We start from the raw sequence: 19,308 nt of genomic DNA on the forward strand, positions 1-19,308 counted from the left end.
TCATGATCAAATCTCGTGAGTTGCGACTCAAATCTTATGGGTTACATCCAAATCTCATGCGTTACGACCAAATCTCATGAGCTACGACCAAATCTCGTGGGCTACGACCACATCTCATGGGCTATGACCAAATCTCGTGGGTTGTGATCAAATCTCATGATTCGCGACTCAAATCTCGCGAATTACGACCAAATCTTGTGGGTTACAACCAAATCTCAAGGGCTACAACCAAATCTCGTGAGTTACGACCAAATCTCGTGGGTTACGACCAAATCTCGTGGGCTACGACTACATCTCTTGGGTTACGACCAAATCTCGTGGGTCGTGGTCAAATCCCATGTGTTGCGGCTAAAATCTTGTTGGTTACGACCAAATGTCGTGGGTTCCATCCCAATCTCATGGGCTAAGACCAAATCTCGTGGGTTACGACTAAATCTTGTTGGTCATGACCAAATCTCGTGGGTCGTGGTCAAATCTCGTGAGTTGCGGCTAAAATCTTGTGGGTTACTACCAAATGTCGTGGGTTCCATCCCAATCTCATGGGCTAAAACCAAATCTCGTGGGTTACGACCAAATCTTGTTCGCACAACCAACTCTTGTTGGTTGTGACCAAATCTCGTGGGTTACGACCAAATCTCCCGGGTTACTACCAATTCTTGTGAGTTGTGACTCAAATCTTGTAGGTTACAACCAAATGTCATGGGTTACGACCAAATGTCATGGGTTACGACCAAATGTCATGGGTTACGACCAAATGTCATGGGTTACCACCAAATCTCGTGAGCTACGACTAAATCTCGTGGATCGCAATTCAAATCTTATGGATCAACACTTCATACTGATAGACACGTCTACATGAACTCCTTTTGTAAATTCAAGTTCTTTACAGTACCCATTGAAGAAAAACTGCAACAAAAGAATCAATCTCATCATGCTAGTATTGATACCTAACCCTGGTATTGATAGAATACTCAGATCGATACACCCACCTCTACTGCCAAGATGATGCTTCAGAGCAACGTATTCAGAATTCCAAAATCTTATGGAATAAATATTTTTAAGTGAATTCGTGCAGATTTTACTTAAAAAAAAACCTTAATTCCCACGGGTGTTAGCTGGATTGTGGGGATGTCCGTGCTGCAGCTGAATGCCAAATAGTTGCTCTGCAGGAAGGATTTAGAAGCAGCGCCGGCCTCAAAAATCTGCAGAGGCCAGTCCTGGATGCAAACAAAAACAAAGTGCAAACCACAAGCCTTCACAGCGAAGGACGGTAATAATACAGAGGGAAGTTTACATTTTGTAAAAATATGAGTTATTTGTCTTTGCCTTGGTTTATGACTGGCTAAGCCGGCTGTGATGAGGGAGGCCATTCTTTCAAATGTTTCTGCATGTGGACCACAGAGCAGCCAACACCCCTGTCTATCTTTAGAGCAGAGAGTCCACCCAGGAGCTGTCAGTCCAGCTGCCAAAACCCAGCCTGCTAAAACTGTCCAGACCCCCAAACTCCTGCAGCATCGTGCACACACACACACACACACACCCGCTCCATCACTACAGCAGGAAGTTAATCAGGCCTCTGCATCTTCAGCTGAGCTTACGTAAGAGCAGCTCGCCCACTGTAAGGATCTTTCTTTCCGAAACGGAGGGAATATTTATTCACTCTGAAACTCAACTCGGTACCTAATTTTTCTTGGACTCCACCTTTGTTTTTCCAAGCGCTGGGAACCGTGTGTAAAAAAGGTCAAAGAAATAATGGTTTATAAAAAAAAAGAAAAGAAACGATCTGCGTTAAATTTGTGAAATAGAAAATTGCTGCTGCTGAAAAAAAAGATTAATGACTCGGTCTGTGGGCTTTGCAGCAAAGCACTTAATAAATCACTGGAGGCAATAATGGAGACGGTATTTTTCATGGTTTCGGATCTCAGAGCGCCTGATCTGACTGTGGCTTTAATCTCCTTTTTAAAAGTCACTTCAGAAAAGGTGCTGGGAGTCGACCTCAAGGGGGAGAGACAGCAGGCGCTGCAAACAGCTCTGACCTGTTACCGTTGGCTGGCCTGACTCACGTCTCGTGAACTGCGAATCAAATCTCATGGGTCGCAACTCAACTCTTGTGGGTCATGTCTCAAATCTCATGGGTCGTGTCTCAAATCTCATGGGTCGCGACTAAATCTCATGCGTCGCGACTAAATCTTGTGGGTCGCCACTCAAATCTCGTGGGGTGCAACTCAAATCGCAAGAGTCGCGACTCAAATGTTGTGGGTTGTGACCAAATCTCGAGGGTCGTGACTCAAATCTCGTGGGTCTTGACTGAAATCTCGTAGGTTGATGCTCAAAACTCATGGGTCTTAACTGAAATCTTTTGGGTCAGGACTAAAATCTCGTGGGGTGCAACTCAAATCTCGTGGGGTGCAACTCAAATCTTGTGTGTCGTGACTCAAATCTTGTGGGTTGCAACTCAAATCTCGTAGGTCACAACTCAAATCTCATAGGTTGTGACTCAAATCTCGTAGGTTGTGACTCAATTTTTGTGGGTCAGGACTCAAATCTCGTGGGTCACAACTCAAATCTCGTGGGTTGGGACTCAATTTTCGCGGGTCGTGACTCAAATCTTGTGGGACGCAAATCAAATCTTGTGGGTCGCAACTAAAATCACTTTGGTTGTGACCCAAATATAGTGTCGCGATTCAAATCGTGTGGGTTGCAACTCAAATTTCGTTGACTGTGACCGAATATTGTGGATTGCACCTCAAATCTCATGAGTTGTGACTCAAATCTCAAGGGTTTTGACTCATATCTCGTGGGTTGCAACTCAAATGTTGTGTGTTGTGACACAAATCTCGTGGGTCATGACAAAATCTCGTGGGTTATTACTTAAATCTCGTGGGTCGTGACTCAAATCTCATGGGGGTGCAACTCAAGTCTCGTGAATTGCGACTTAAATCTTGTGGAAGGAAAGCAAGAATCAACGCCATCCCTTGCATCTACTAATCAGCACCAGCAGCTACTTTGAATGGGAGTCAGAGAGTGTAGAAATCCCTCTGTTTTGTTTAAAAATATTGTTGAAATTTGGAATATTTTCATTTATTTTAGAGGGGCTGTCTTGGCATTGGGGCAGGGGCATCGCCCCACCTTGCCCATGCCTATCCGGAATTTGTATGCCTACATTTTAACAAAGTCAAAAAAAGTCCCCGTGTAAAGGGGAGGAGGCCATAAGCAGACTCCCGTCTTGTATTTATGAAATAATCGTACTTTCTTTAAATACAGGGTTTTGTTTGTAATGAGGGCAGAAGGTCACGTTGGGACCACACAAGTTTATGATTCTACATAAATCTAAACTCAATGAAAAAGATAGAATTGTAAAAACCTCCTTTATTATTTTTGTGTGGATTTTACCGTTCTATAATAAGAGTCTAGCGATATGCTTCTAAACGTTTGACCCACTTTTCCACAAAAACACCCACACTCATGTCATTTGGTCATTACATTTTTGAAATGAAACTGTTATTGTCAAAGAAAACGTTTCTGTTACTCAGAAGGTTTTCTCGGGAAACAGTTGCCAAGATGGCGGTCGTATGAGCTGGATAATAACGCCCTGTACTTTCCACATATTTCATAAGACGAAATCAAACAAATGGGATGAAAGCAGTTCAAGTGTTTAGGGTTATTGAGGTGGGCGTGGTTTTGTGTTTGCCTGTATTTGTATGTGTTGATGTATGATGTTTAGTATATGCATTTAAATGTTTGTGTGCATGTTGGTGTTGATGCAAGTTTGATTGTATAGTACATGTTTGCATGAATTTTAATTTTTGGGCAAATTTTTAATATAAATGTGAAAAAATATACACGTCACTGTATTCAAATGTAAACATCAGTATACAGTATTTATCATTTAAATTTATTATTTTATGTGTTTCAATGAAGATAATTGTGTCAGTTTGTAAATGTGTGTAAAACATTGGAACTTTTATGGAATGTTTTGTCCATTCATATCTTATTTGTCTCCACCTACAGTTAAATCCACTAGCAAACCTCACAAAGACCAAGAGATTTTTATGAATAACCTTTTTTTCAAGAGTTTTGACTCTCTGCTTTCATTTTAGAAAAAAAAGCTTTAGAGTTTCCTCTTTACTTTCCAAAGAAAGGTTATTAATAATTAGCTTAATAACAACTTGTTTTTTTCCTTTTGGCTGCAGCTCTCCGTTCTTCATGATCACATTTTCCTGCTTTTTGTCAGATTGTGTTTCTCTCATGCGTGAACACACAGACGTGTGGAAGTTACGCTGAAATTCATCCATGAGTGTCAGCGCTGCTTCCATGAGGAAAAATGTGCTAAAAAAGCAAACAAAATTTGGAAAAATGTTCACCTTTTTAAAAATTATGTATTTTTATTTGTGCAGTCGACTTTTTGCTTGTGAAGCTGAGACAGGTTTTATGGTGATGTTTGAAGCTCAAAATAAAAATAGGAACATGGGAGAGTTACTATCCTTACTACCGTACTAGATTTGCATTCAAAGCATTTATTTTTATATTTAATTTGTAAAAAAATAAAAATAAAATAAAAAATGCAGTCAAATGTGGCAGCACTTAAAGTCAGGTATGTTTGAGCCTTTTCCTCACTTATTAGGTCAGATATGAATGATGACATTAAAGTCTGAGGTGCTGATTAGGTGAAATAAATCCCTCATTCATTAACTCTCTTGTATGGAGTCAATATGAGTCAAACAGATTACCATGTGGGGACGTTAAGATGAGAACACAGATGGACTTTTATTGTTAATCCTAGACCAGTGGTCGGCAACCTTTAACAGTAAAAGAGCCGTTTGGGCGCATTTTCCACTGATCAAAACCTAGAAGGAGCCGCATAGTCTTACTTTAGCCTTTAAGAAATTTGGATTTGAATTCATGACCGTCTTTTTGGGGGGGGTTTGTTTTGTTTTTTTAATGAATGGGAATTATTTTAAATATTTTTGGCACAAACAAAAGTGAAAATATGAATAGATATTAGCATGTCTAAAAATGTGATTTTTAAAAAAAAATGTTTTTACCTTTAGTAAAAGGTAAAAGGTACAAAGATATAAAAACTTAGTACATAAGAAATTAGCAAATAACATTAACATGTTGATAGAATATTAGCTAAACTCTAAATTAGCCTAGAAAAACCCCAGTAGATAACAAATTAGTCAAAAATGTTAACATATATTACTAAACTGTTAGCTAAACTCCAAAAATTTGCATAAAAAACTCATTAGAGGCCAAATTAGCCAAAAAAGCTAGCTTGTTCCTCAATTACTAGATAAATTCCAAAATAGCCTCAAATTCCTCAGTAAACTAAATTAGTCAAAAGCGTTAGCATGTTGCTAAAACAGAAGCTAAATTCTAAATTAACCAAAATAAACTTCAGTACATAATATATTAGTTGAAATCATCAGCATTTTTTGCTCAAATATTAGCTAAACTTCAAAATAGCATAAAATTCCTCAGTAAACCAATTAGTCAAAAACGTTAGCATGTTGCTAAAATAGAAGCTAAATTTTCAGAAAATTACTATTATTTTGTTTTTCTTCAGTCCAGATTTTATAAATGTTCTTATCGACGGAGAACAGGAACATTCAAAGACGCTGCTATCGTTCTCTTAGGGTCAGTCTAGAACAATAATCACCCTTAATATGTAGTTAAGAAAAATCTAAAAAATCAACATAAATTTTAAGCAATTAACTTTGAATTGCAGCTAAGTAAAAGTAAAAAAAACAAAAACTTAAAATTTAGTATTTTTATTTCAAGAGCTTTTTTAAAAAATATATCCAAATTGTGCTTTTATAAGTTGTTTTATGTTGTAATAAAAACGAAAAATATGTGTAGATGAGATAACAGAAAATGATTAGTAATACAATTAAAACTTGTTCAAAGTTTGTTGAATTTAAAGTTATTTTCTGACAAAATCTCTGAACATTTTGATCTGTTCATTATAAACTCTAAGAAAATGATGCCGATTTTAAATTCTTATTGTAAATAAGAATTTACTTTTTATGAATTTAGGAAGTTCACAACAAATGACTGTAAATCATAGTCAACTCTGGAGTAAAACTTTTAAAAAAAGCTCAAATTTACCACCTTAAAAAAGAAAAAAAGAGGATTCATGGTGTTTGAAGCAATTACAGTTTGGGGAAATTGTTCTGTAACTCAACAGATTCTGAATGATCAAAATAAAAAACGATCATTATGTTGTTGTTAGTGGTTTCCTGGTCGTGGTCACATGGGGTGAGGGGGAGGAGCCTGACCCCGCTGTCACCCGATGAAGGTTGAGGGATTCTCAGAAAATCAGCTTTCATCCTAAAAGTGCAAAACTGCCCACAAACTTATCGTTTGGATACATAAGAGACTAAAACGACACGTAAAAATGTCGCTCGGAGTGCAGCGCATCACTGAAAAACAATAATGAAATACTGAATATACCAAATGAAGAACTATATTCTGAGTTAATATAATAATATAAATGAAAAGAAAAGGTGACTTTGTAAAAATAAAAGCTAAATCAAAGCAAAAGATGTCAGAAAATGTAGGGAAAAAAATAAAATTACCTGCTTAAGTCTTTGTTTGGAAAAAATAAAAAACTTAAATACGTCATAAGTTAAATAATTTAGCTAAAAATCTGATAGAAAATCTTAAATGTGAGTGTTGATGAGCAATATCTCTAAATTAAATAAAAAAATCAGCTGAACGTTGATGAAAGGCTGATCAAAACTTTAATATAAGTCAAAATAACTAAAATTTCTCAACTAAATAAAACATTAATTGCTCCATGTTAAAACTACTGAGAAAATATAGACACTGAAATAGATTCTAGACTAGATATTAATAAAGCTGGAAATAGATTTCACAAAAAAAAATGCACTTAAAGCCAAAAAATGTGATAAATTTGAATAAAATAAAAAAATGTTGTTGTATTCTTAAAATACAACAAATACAATAAAAGACATAATGACATTTTCAGCTAAAGAGAAAAGATCCTGCATTTGTTTAAACATCTGAAGACTTTTTGATTGATGAAGACAAAGTCTCCTTTTCATTTTCTAACAATCTGCTTTCCTCCTGCGTTCATTTTTCTTCCTTTTCCCAGTAAACAAGCTGAACTGCAGTTGGCAGCTGCTGACATGAAAGCATGTTTAGTCCAGGCGCTCCGACTGAAGAGGAAACTCGGAGGCGTCTGTTGATGCTTCGGCTCACGTGTCCGCTGACCTGTCCTCTGGTCCGGGCTCACTGAGCATGCTCAGAAAGCCCAGCAGACGCAGGAAAACATGAGTTGTGACGGTGAGGAGAACCGTCACTGCAGTGTTTCTGATTAAACATGAAAACAGTTTGACCTTCAAATCTCCTTTAATGGAAACATCTGAGATATTCACTGACTGTACATCAAAACAATGTGGAGTTCTTCACTTACATCAACGGGAAACACAAAGATTTGAGCTTTTTACTTGAGTTTGGGAAATTGTGTTTGTTAAATTATTTAAATTAAAATTTCAAGAAGCAGAAATATATAATAGTTCTCAAAATATACATATTTGAGTGAGACTTTGACAGACAGCAAGAGTATGAGAAGATATTCATAAACAATCTCAGTTTAGGTTCATTTGTTCATTCTTTCATTTAACTGAATGAAAGTGAGTAATTGTAGCTTTATTTTGAAAGTCATTTTTTACTTTTGTTCTCAACGTGACAAAAAAAGGCTCAGAATAAAACATGAAAATGTAATTTGTACAATTTTTATGCTTGTAAATTAAAAAAAAACTAAAATAGTTGGAATTTAGAAAGAAATAAATTATATTTCATATGACAGATTGTGTTTTACATTTGTAAACTATTTTATTTTTTCCAAATTATTATTTTAAATTAAAATCAAAACATTTTTGCTTAATTTTTTACATTTTAGATGAACAAGTTTAGTTTTTGTAACTAATAACCAGATGTTATAATTTTATTATAGCAATTATTTGATTTACACTATAAATGCGTTATAAATGGTTCTAAGATTTAAGAGTATTTTAAATTAGCCTTTTCTTTTTTTATTATATATATATCAATTGCTTTAATGACTTAACTTTTCTAGAGTTTATTTTGAAAATCTAAATTGAAAAAAGGTCATGTTGTGACCACAAATGAAACAAAAACAGTCCGATTCATTCCATTAAGGGCATATTTTGACCTCAATTTCCCATATTTTTTGTTACAAAAATTTAGAGGAATAATAAGCTAATTTTCTTTTAAAACAATTAATATCAGGCATTTTTCCGTTTCAAATTAAAAGCATTTACAGTTTTAATATTTGGTTAAAAAATAAATATTAACCAAAATATGTAAATTATATATAATATTAAAAAAATGTTTAATCAATTTGTTTTTCGTTTCAACCTTTCACAAAATTCTAGTTAAACTATTTAATTTTAGATTGAAATTTCCTGGTTTTGTCCTGAGCACGTGCGCTCTGTCACGCGGACCTGAAGTCAATCAAAACGATCCTTCAGAAAAATATAAAACAATGTGAAGAAAAAAATAATAACCTTTAAAATGTGTTTCCATTTCCGTAGAAAGGCTCAAACGTGTCAAAACCGGCCCAAAGGTCACGTGACCTTTAGAGGGTTTCGGCTGCAGAGGTCCAGAACCAGAACCGACAAACCCACAGCGGAGACCCGGACGTGAAGATCCACGTTCACACTTTAATGTCACCTAAAGCCTCCGCGCACATTTACAACATTTAATAATAATATTAATAATAACGGGCAGGAAACAGTCACGTGTTACAACATGGAAAGGCGCGCGGTCAGTCCGCAGTGGGGCGGCGCGCGCCCTTCTCCCTCTGCGCGCGCGCTCGCAGGGGAGCCGCTTAAATTAATAAATAAGGGAATCACAAGCATGGAGATATGTACACCTGTGCAACGTCACACCGCTGGAGGTCCACAGGACGGAGGTGTGCACGTGTGGGGGGCTGCGCCTCGCGCCTCCCGCCTCGCGCGTCCCGCCTCGCGCCCCTCTCTATCAGCTGTCCGAGTCCACGTCGCTCTTCTCGCAGCTCTTCTCCGTCTGCGCGCGCTGGTTCCACTTCTGCGGGTTCTCCGGTTCCTCCGAGGACGAGCGCTTCTGCCGCCGCCACTTGGCGCGTCTGTTCTTGAACCACACCTGTCGGGAGAGAAGAGCGCGTCAGCTCACCTGTCCGCGCGCGAGGCTGGAAAGACGCGGGAATCAAGAAAACGTCTTGTTTTGTGTCTCTTTCTGTACAAATTCAGAAAACACCTGTTTCTCCATTATGATTTATATTCTATTACTCAACCTGAATGTACTGGTATAATAACAATAAAGTATTTCTATTCTATAATAATATTTACCTCAAAGAGCGTTTTTCAGGGGACAAACTCAAGTTTTTTTTGGCATTTTGCTTAAATAAAATGTCAAAAAACTTGAGTTTTTTTTAAATATAAATTTAGATGTAAAGATTGTTATAAGATAAATCAAGAAAAATAACATATTTCAAACACCTATAATAAAAAGGCAAACATTATGTGAATATTTTGCTTTTCTTTTCATTACTTTTCTTTTATATTAAAGGTTTTGGCTCATTTTCCTTGAAATGACGACATTTTTTTCATCATTTAAGTCAGAAAATATGTATATTATTCTCAAAAAATCGTGTATTATTGTAATAGTATCAAATTTGAATAATTTTCTGGGTTTATTAATTAAATGAGCTGCAAATAAATCACAATTTGACTGAAGAACTATGATTAATTAATATCAACATTAATATTTTTATGGTTAATTCATAAAAATGCATGTAATTGTCACTTTATTCCATATTTATATAAATTATTTAATGATTCAGGTAAATCAAATTTCAAAATACAATTCTAAAAGAGTTCCTAAAATAATCATTATTATTGTTGTTGGTGGTTTTGTTCGCGGCGCTCACCTCCACCTTTTCCTCCCTCAGGTGAACCTTGCGCGCGAGCTGCTCCCGCGTGCCCACGTCCGGGTACTTGGTCTCCTGAAAGAGCCCCTCCAGAGCCTCGAGCTGCTCGTCGGTGAAGATGGTGCGGTGCCTGCGCTTCCTGCGGCAGTGCAGCTGGTTCAGCAGCTGCAGCTCCGTGCGCGACAGGCTGCCCACGTTCACGTAGGACATCATGTGGTGCGGCACGGGGGAGATGAGCACGGAGCCCGGGCTGTCGTAGCCTGCGTGGAGGGGGAGACAGAGGGAGAGGCCGGTGCGTCAAAAAGGAAGAAAACTCACATTAAACTGCACTTTTTTACGCAAAAGGTTCAGTTTGCCCACAACGCACGCGCGTTAGACTCTATGGTTTGGGCGTAAAGTTCCTAACTATTTTTTTCCCAAACAGATCCGCGAGGAGGAGCGCACGAACCTGCGGGGATGCAGGGGCACTGCTGCGGGCTCAGGCCGCTCACGGCCCCGCAGCACGGCGGCGCCCCCCCGGCGCCCTGAACCTGCAGCTGTCCGTAATAGTAGCCGTTATATCCGATCCGCGTGCCGCTGACGGAGTGCACCCCCGGCGGGGACGGCCCGCGCGCGCCCGGGTACAGCCCGCCGTAGTCCCCGTACACCGAGTCCGCGAGGCCGGACAGCAGCAGCGGGCCCCCGCGGTGCAGCAGCAGCGGCTCCTTGCAGCTCGGCCGCCCGGACAGGATGCTGTCGATGCTGAACATCCCTGCGGGCATCACAGGAGCGGGGCTGGAGGCGCTCGGGTAAGTCCTGCGTTTGGTTCCCGGGAAAAAAGAGAATAAAAATCCAAAAATCAGTAAAAACCCGTCATGGTCACGCGCTTCTTTCCGTCCTCTCCGCGCGAGCTCCTCTCCTTCAAGATGACTGAAGTTTTGAAGAGGCCGGCCTCGCGCGCAGCTCCTCTTATAGGCCGTGACGTCACGCGCTGAGGCCGCGCGCGGCTCTGTGTATTGAAAATTAATTCAATTAAGATAATCCGCAGTGTTTGCGGGGATGCGGCGCCGCTCAGGCGCGCTCTATGCGGACTTAATCCGATTATGGGCTTGTTTGGATGCTCGCGGGCCCTCTCCGCAGAACCGGACCGGGGGGACTCGGTTCTGAACTGCAGAATCTGACGGCGCTGATTGGGAGGAGGGGGGGCTTCCTGTCCCATCCCGACCCCCACAGAGTCCCGATAACAGCGCCATTATCGCCTCCATTCAGGCCGATAAAGAGAACATTTATGCGGCTAATCACCTGTGCGCGCGGAGCGCGTGCACTAATGTGGATTCGCGCTGAAGAAAAGGTCAATCAAGACTGTTTCTGAGGATCGACGTTTAATGGAGTGATAATGACTCATTTCCGGACTCCTTTGGATATTAAAAATGTTCTTAATCAGTTTTTAAAATAGATTTTCTGTGAATTTCCTTTCAGTGAAGCGAAACATTCAAGTTTTTTTTTTAATCTGTGCGTAAAACGGCGCTACTTTTGCGCACACCCCTTTTCTTTAGTCCGCAAAAATGATTCATTCTCGCAGATTTTTAAAGTCACTGAATTTATTGAAATTGCAAAGCGAAATATAGAAAATGAAGAGATTAAAGCCAAATTTTACTTTGGAAAATAAAATGTTTTCTCTTTAAATATAAACATGAGATTTTAGAATTTTTTTAAAATTCATTCAGTTTTTGCAGCTTCTCAACAATAAATGTAAATATATAGATCTATAATTTAAATAAAAAGTAGAAAAAAAAGAATGACTCGTTTTTGTTTTCCTCCGTGGTGCGTTCAGGATCACAGTATCCCCTCACGCACCCGCCAGAACGCTGTAGGGAGGCCTCTACATGCGCAAACATGTCCCGCAGCTTTTAGCCGCGTGTGAGAAAAGGTGCGTGGATCTCCAGGAGGACGTTTGCGGGCCGCAGCTTTGCGCGCAAACGGACCGCTGAGTCTGCGGGTGATGAGGATGCTCTGCAGGTTCGCTCTCCTCCGGGAAAAATAAAAGAAAACCCAATTGTTTAAATATTAAAGAAGTATTTTTTTTAGCACATGTTGTGCTTTATTGCAGAACTCACAGTAAAGTCGCGCGGAGATGGACGTTTTTTGCGAGCGAATCAGAACAAATTTAAAAAGCTGCAGAAAAAAAAAAATACAGGCGCAGTTTTCTCAAATGACACTAAAATTATTATTTAAAGGTAATTCATATCCTGAAATTTCATTAAATTGAATCACAGCCATCATTTTTTTAATAACATCCATTTTCAAAGTGATGGATTTTACAGAGAAATAAAAAAATGACCAGAAATTGTAAAAACATTTAGGAAAATAATAATAAATCATTATGAGACTTTCCAAACTGTTTGTCCTTCTGACACGTTTTTCATATTTTTATTGAAAACTGAGCTGGAATTTTGAAATGAAGAGAAAATTTAAAATAAAATTCTAAAATAAATGCTGGTAAATTTGAATTAAATCCCCTTTAAAGACAAAAAGATGATAATAGTGAAATAAAAATCACATGGAGTTCAGATGCATGTTGGGAGTCGTCACTGAGTTCGTTTTTTGTCTTGTATTTCTCTCATTTAGACTAAACTAAAACCAATTTGAGACACATTTAAGATACTTGGACTCCGTCTTTCACAGGAAAAGTTGTTTGGAAATTTGCAGCCAAACATTTACAACTTTTCCTCAAAATAGTCAAAGAGATATTTGCAATTGTTTGACAATCATAACACACGTTTTAGCCCAAATTTACCTGATGTAGGTACAGTTTTAAATCCAGTTTGTCTTCAATCGTTCTAAATTTAATGTAATCTATTACTCTGCTTTGTTGTTTTTAGCAGCAAAATGTTTTAAGGTGAATTTAAATGTGATTTTTAAAAATAAGGAAACAGAGTTAATTGCACAAAACATTTTAACATAATTTATATGTATTTATATTCGTTCACACTAGTTCTGTGAACTCTGATTATTCCTCATCAATTATTTTAATCTATTCATTCTAATGTTTTTTTAATCTCTATTTATGATCTTAATTGATTTGCGTTTGCACCACCCCCTAGAGGTCATCCGAGAAACTGCAAGCCCTAGAACATTTACTCAAATGTTGTTTTCTCTTTGGTTTTAAAAATGCTAAAGCCACATGTGCAACGATCTTGATCGTAGACGAAGGAGCAGAAAAATGAAGCTCCTTAAATTTGATTTTCTCACTACTTTGGAAGCAGCAGCAGCAGCAGCAGCAGCAGCAGCTGGAGAAACTCTATTACCAATTCAAGCTCTGCAGCAGCGACACAGGCGAGATCAGGAAGAGAAGAAACAACTTTTTTATAGTATTTCTTATTCCTTTCTCTTGTCTTAGGGCACGTGTCAAAGTCAAGGCCCGGGGGCCGGATCCGGCCCTCCAGATCATTTTATTTTATTGTTATTAATGGTCCGATGTTATCTTGCACTCATTCCTAACTTGTAGAATTTTGACAAAATATATTTTTATAGAAAGTAAAATATTGAAAGTTATTTAAGGTTTAAGTTGATTTATTCTGGAATAATATTTCTGCCTTTTTGATATTCAAATTATGTTAAAAAGTAACTTTTTGGACTATTATCTCATTTACTAAGATTATTTTTTTGGCTATTTTTGGGTTTAGCAAATATTTCAGGTACATGCTAGCTGTTTTGGCTAATTTAGCCTTTTTTTTGGTTTGTTTTAGTCTATTTTGGTGCTTAGGTAATATTTCAGCTATAGATTTTTTTTTTTTTTTGCTAATTTAGTTTTTTCCGTTTTTTTAGCCCAATTTGGTGAGTAGCTAATGTTTCAGCTACATGCCAGCTGTTTTGGCTTATTTGGGTTTTTTCAGTTTTCCAGGCTGTTTTGAAGTTAGGCTAATATTTATTTATGAGCTAGCTGTTAATGGCTAATTTAAGCTTTTTTCATTTTTTTAGTTCATGTTGGTGTTTAGCTAAAATTTCAGCTACATGTTTGCTGTTTTGGCTAATTTAATCTTTTTTCAGTTTTTCAGGCTATTCTGATTTTTAGCTATTTTTTTCTGCTACGTGCTAGCTGTTTTGGCTCACCTACATTTGTTGTTTGATTTTTAGGCTATGGCTATCAGTTTTAATGTTTTTAGCTTGTAGCTTAAGTGATTTCAGCTATCAGCTTCAGTGTTTTTAGCTATCAATTTCAGCATCTTCATCTATCAGCGGCCAAATTCAGCTTACAGTATTCACACTAACATTATCACAGGTAATGCTATATATTTAGTTCATAATTATATTGAAAAGTTAAAGTTTTAAATTTAAAATAAATAGTTTTAGAGTGTTTATTAAATGCATCCTGTTCGTCCCGCGACCTAAGGTGTGTTTTGGATTTTGTCCCCATGTGCGATTGACTTTGACACTCCTCTCCGACAATGACAAATTTACAAGTGCACTAAAACACTAAAATCAAATGACGAGAGACACTTTTGAGTTAAATTGGGGGGAAATGACATTCTGAAAACAAACAAATGAAGGTCCCCTTCTAATTTTTTACATTTTAAACATTAAAATGACTTCTTTTCTGGCTGCAGCTCCAGTTTTAGGGCTCACTCGACTACAGTCCCAAATCAAAGAGGGTCCAAATGGGAACGCCATACCTGCTATTGAGCCGCTCCTGTGTCCAGTCATTTTATTCTCTGCTTAAATGGTTTCAATTCAGCGCTAACACCATGCTGTCAGAGGACCGAAATGGCTCGGTCGCTCTCTTTCAGCGCTCATCAATCATTCATTATAACTAGAATCCATCAGCCAATCCTGGTAATTACTGATTACAGACACACACACACACACTGCCCTGTGACTGCTTGTCACATCAGGAATCAAAAACACATTTGCACATTAGAGGCTCTGAAACATGCCTCCGCCTTTCACAGAGGTGCTACTTAACACACTTTGGAATTATAAGAAATTCAAATGAGCTCTGCTGGCTGGCAGCAACATAATGGAACCTGGAATTATTCTATCAAAACAAGACGGCAGGCGCAGCCGGGCAGCGTAGAATTTAAACTTCAGCCCCGTCTGAACACAACACGGCACTTTAACGCGTCTTTAGCATTTCTCTGACACCCCAGCCGGCAAAAAGCCCGAGCCTACACGCATTTACATCCAGCTCCATCACTTCTAATAACTGCAGATCAATAAGTCTGCTGCGGCCTTAATGTGCTCAAGATTAGAGTTTTAGTGTTTCCAGCATGAGCTGATTAATGATTGATGTGAAAACATGCTTTGAAAAATAACAAATCAACACTTTTGAAGGGTTTTTGCTTTGAAATGCAACCTTTTTGAACAGGAAGTTACTGAGTTAAATACTAACAAAGAAAAAAAATCAAATATATTTATAGTTTAACTGATAAAAGAAAGAAAAATAGAAAACATAAATAAAGTTAGAGCTGTTAGCAGTGTTGTATGTACATAAGTCTCTACCTGGCCCCGCCCCACTTACTGAGAAACTGCTACTAGCCCCTCCCCCTCCTCCACTCTGGTGACAAATTCATTTAAAAAAAACTATATTTTTTTCAAAATGGTAGCTTTTCTGTTAGTTTTATCTCCATAGCAACCATTTTATTTTTTGTTCACCTGGAAGTGACGAACACGTCTATGTCATTTTTAAAAGTATCGGCAAGAGTAAATTTTTGAATTCCCTTAGCAACAGAAGTTTTTTGCTAGCCATGCTCACATTCCTAATGTGATTATGTTACATTGTTTCATTTATCTTAAGACAATAATTCTTGTATTGAATTATCAAAAGGATCCTTCCAATGATACCAAGGGTGCTTTTTTTTTTATTCAAGATGGAAGCCTCTTCCCAAGGTCAAAGGTCAACAAAACTTTGGGTTTGGTTGTAGACTTAACCTTGAGGTATGATTTCTTAAACTTAAATTGCAAACATGTGAAAATCACCAAATGTTACACTTTGCCACAAAATGGCCAACAAGTTGTAGGTCCTATAACCATCCCATAATATTTCCAAAACTTCCTTCTTTGGTTTTGACAATTTCACCTGCTGTGATGTCATCATTTTTTAAAAAATCATTTTCAGCAGGTAAATTTGGGGATTTTTTTGGCAACATTTTTGATCAAATGTGCAGAATGAAAGAGGAAATTCAAAACATTCTGGTTCTCCAGGACTGATGCGTGACGCAGCAAGTATAAATTTGCAACATGGGAAAATTACAGAAGTATATCCTGTGTGACATTTAATGTAAGCTGACATATTTGTATAAATGAAAAAATAAAGAAAACTTGGGAAAATGGAAAACTGAAGGCACGCTGGGGAAGTCAAAAAATAACATAACATAAATTGAGTCAAATAACAAAAAAAAAAAGAAAGAAATGTGAAGAAAATAGTCAGAAAAAGTATAAAAATTCAGTGGAAAATACAAGGTCCAATGAAAAGCTTCATTTTTCTCCCAAACAAAACACTCGCTTCGTTCCCATTTTTCCTCAGAGGTTTGAAATGATGAAGAAAATCTGTCTTCTGCTGAAACAACAGAAAATCTGTTGAACTCAGAGATTTCTAAGTCACAGTAATTTAGATTTTTAGATCATCTAAGCAGAGGATCAGGTTGGGTCAAATGTGGCAGTTCATGAAATTTAGGGGAATAAACAGAAATATTTTCAGTGATCTGAAATCTCCTTTGCTGCAAACGCAGCAGCACGCCTCTGTGGATCAGTGTTTGATTGCTCTTTTCTTAAGTAATCACATCAAGCCGTATCTCACGTTGACGTGAAGCAGCTGCTCCTCGCCGAGCGTTTCTGCTTCCTGCAGAACGCCGTCGGCCAAATCCCAGATCAACAGATCCCAGAGGCATCATCTCTGTCAGCTCTCGTTTTTTAAATCTGCTCTTCCACCACTCAATAAATCAAACTTTATTTATCTCGCAGCTTTCGTATGTTATCCATTGTCATGAAGAGAGTACGTATGAATATAAAGGCATACAGGAGCTGTAGAACCACCGCACATGTGGAAAAATCAAACAATAATTTGAATGGAACAATATGGAAAATATTATGAGGTAAAAATGTTTTTTAAAATGAAACAATAAAGTTTTATGATGTTAAATAACCACATTGTAATTAACAATTTTGATTTATAAAAAAAAACTCTGTAAAGGTGATGCTTCAAAGATACACTTAAAGAAAAAAAATCTTAAAACAAATTGTTTAAAAATAATTTTCAACACTTTTGTGGTAGTGTGCGCATGGCAACAAAGTTAACACAGTTGCCAAGGAAATTAAAAAATTTACTTTTGCCAATTATTTTAAAAATGACATTGACGTGTTTGTCTCTTCCAGGCAAACGAAAAATAAAATGGTTGCTATGGAGATAAACTAACAGAAAAGCTACCATTTTGAGAAAAAATACATTTTCGTCAGAGTGGCAGAGGGGGAGGGGCGAGTAGCAGCCACCAAATATATGGGCGGCGGGGGAGGGAGACTTTTCTTGTATCCTTTTTTTCCACTTCGTCCAATATCACTTAAAATAAAAGTTATTTGAGTTTTTTTTGGTCTCTGTTAACACTTAATTCCGTAAATTCCTGTTCAAAAAGGTTATATTTCAAAGGAAAAATTCCCATCAAAAGTGCTGAAAATACAGTAAAAATTTGACAACTTTGCCTGAAGTTTATCAAAGTCTGAGGGTTTAAAGATGGCCGTCTGCATTTGTTTTGGCTGCTTTATCCTTGTGCTACCAAAACGATTGACAGTTTTTAGAATACAAAGGAAATTCATTGACTTCCATTACAACACGGCCTTTATTCCCCAAACGGAGTTATTAGCATGATAAAGGTTAAAAACACCTGAAAGAGGAACACATCAGTAATCAGTTATTCCTGCTGCTCAGAAAGTGGGAATCAACAAATCAGCTGATAAACGTCACTTCCTGTTAGATAGTGTTAAGAGTAGATCATGCTTTTATCTGATACCTCTAAACCGGTTTGATTCAGTTCTTGCTTGGAAAGCATTTTATAACGCTAACATTCAGCATTATCACCTCGTATTCTGCACTATCAGTGATCATTTTTAATCAATAAATGAACTAAACCTTCATAATCCTGAACTTTTTCCTCTGATGTTGTTGTATTTGTGTCTGAATGCAGTGAACCAACCTCCTCTGGTTGTCTGCAAACGTCAGAATCCAGTTTGTAACAGTTGAGATGGCTTCCATAAGCACACATCTCCGGTTCCAGCCAGGAAACCCGATATCTGAGTCGTACCTCTAAACATGACTCGTGGTTTTCTCTACAGAGATCGTTAGGATGAAAGACCAACATGTGACAAAGAGTGACAAAAAACTAAATAATATGAACGTTCAGAGATAAATGCAAAGTTTAACACAACTGAAAAACATGAACAATTCATAAATATTGTTTAAGTTTGTACAGCTTGATGAAAAAACAAGTTAAAAAAAATAAAAAAAAACAACGTTATGATTTTAAAACAGGCTCACTTTTTGTTAGTGAAACATTTTTAATTAATTTGTTGAAAACTGAAGTGCATCACCCAATGAGAAGTGCTTGTATTGCTTAAAAAAACACTAAATACTGGAAATTGAAAAACGAAGAAATGATAGAAAATTAAATTAAATGCTAAAACTAATGAAAATATTCTTCATTTCAATTATCTACACAAAACAATATTTGAGAAACCTATTCGGTTCCTACTCACTATTTCCAGATTTTAGCTCCAGTGTTTACTTTCTTTAAACTACTCTAATTCCTCAATTGTTTACGCAATTAACATAACTATAAATTATTCCAATATCGGTGCAAAGCTGCTTGTTTTCACATTGGAATGACGTTAATTGCATTTCAGAGCTACAATAGCTTAAAAGCGTGTGCTAATCAGCTCCAGTGCTGAAGGTTTAACCTTTGATCATCGCCAAAGATGAAATCATTTCGCTGTCTAAGAGCACTAAGCTCTATCTGAATGGACTACAGTGATCCTCCTGCTCCTTTCCTTACGTTTTCAATCATAATTTCAGCAATCTTGGTATCAAAACATTCAACTTGTTCGGGACATTGTTGTTATTCATAAACTTCATAGTTTTTGAAATATTGAGCAAAATACACCCCATAGGAAATGACTTAGAAAGTCTTCAAATGTCAACATTTTAAAGAGATTAGCAACAAACCTTTAAATAAATTCATAGGCTACGTTTTAACGTTTTAAAGTAATTCTAAGAAAATATCTAATATTTTAGCAACATGCTAACATTTTAGCTAATTTGTTACTGAGGTTTTTATAGGCTGATTTAGAGTTTAGCTTCTATTTTAGCAACATGCTAACGTTTTTGA

The 19,308-nt window shown here is 37.2% G+C and overlaps 1 protein-coding gene across 1 annotated transcript; it reads right to left on the reverse strand.

Moving 5' to 3' along the window:
* Positions 1 to 7,885: 7,885 nt before the first annotated feature.
* Positions 7,886 to 18,969, reverse strand: gsc (goosecoid). Its single transcript, XM_024271009.2, has 4 exons — positions 18,121 to 18,969; positions 10,407 to 10,753; positions 9,959 to 10,218; positions 7,886 to 9,171 (listed from the first exon to the last, which is right to left on the reverse strand). The coding sequence occupies exons 1-4, from the start codon at positions 18,177 to 18,179 to the stop codon at positions 9,031 to 9,033; spliced, it is 807 nt and encodes a 268-aa protein (XP_024126777.1). The 5' UTR covers positions 18,180 to 18,969; the 3' UTR covers positions 7,886 to 9,030.
* Between the last annotated feature and the right edge of the window lie 339 nt (positions 18,970 to 19,308).

The sequence above is a fragment of the Oryzias melastigma genome, linkage group LG22, assembly GCF_002922805.2.
Source record: "Oryzias melastigma strain HK-1 linkage group LG22, ASM292280v2, whole genome shotgun sequence".
Lineage (NCBI taxonomy): Eukaryota > Metazoa > Chordata > Actinopteri > Beloniformes > Adrianichthyidae > Oryzias > Oryzias melastigma.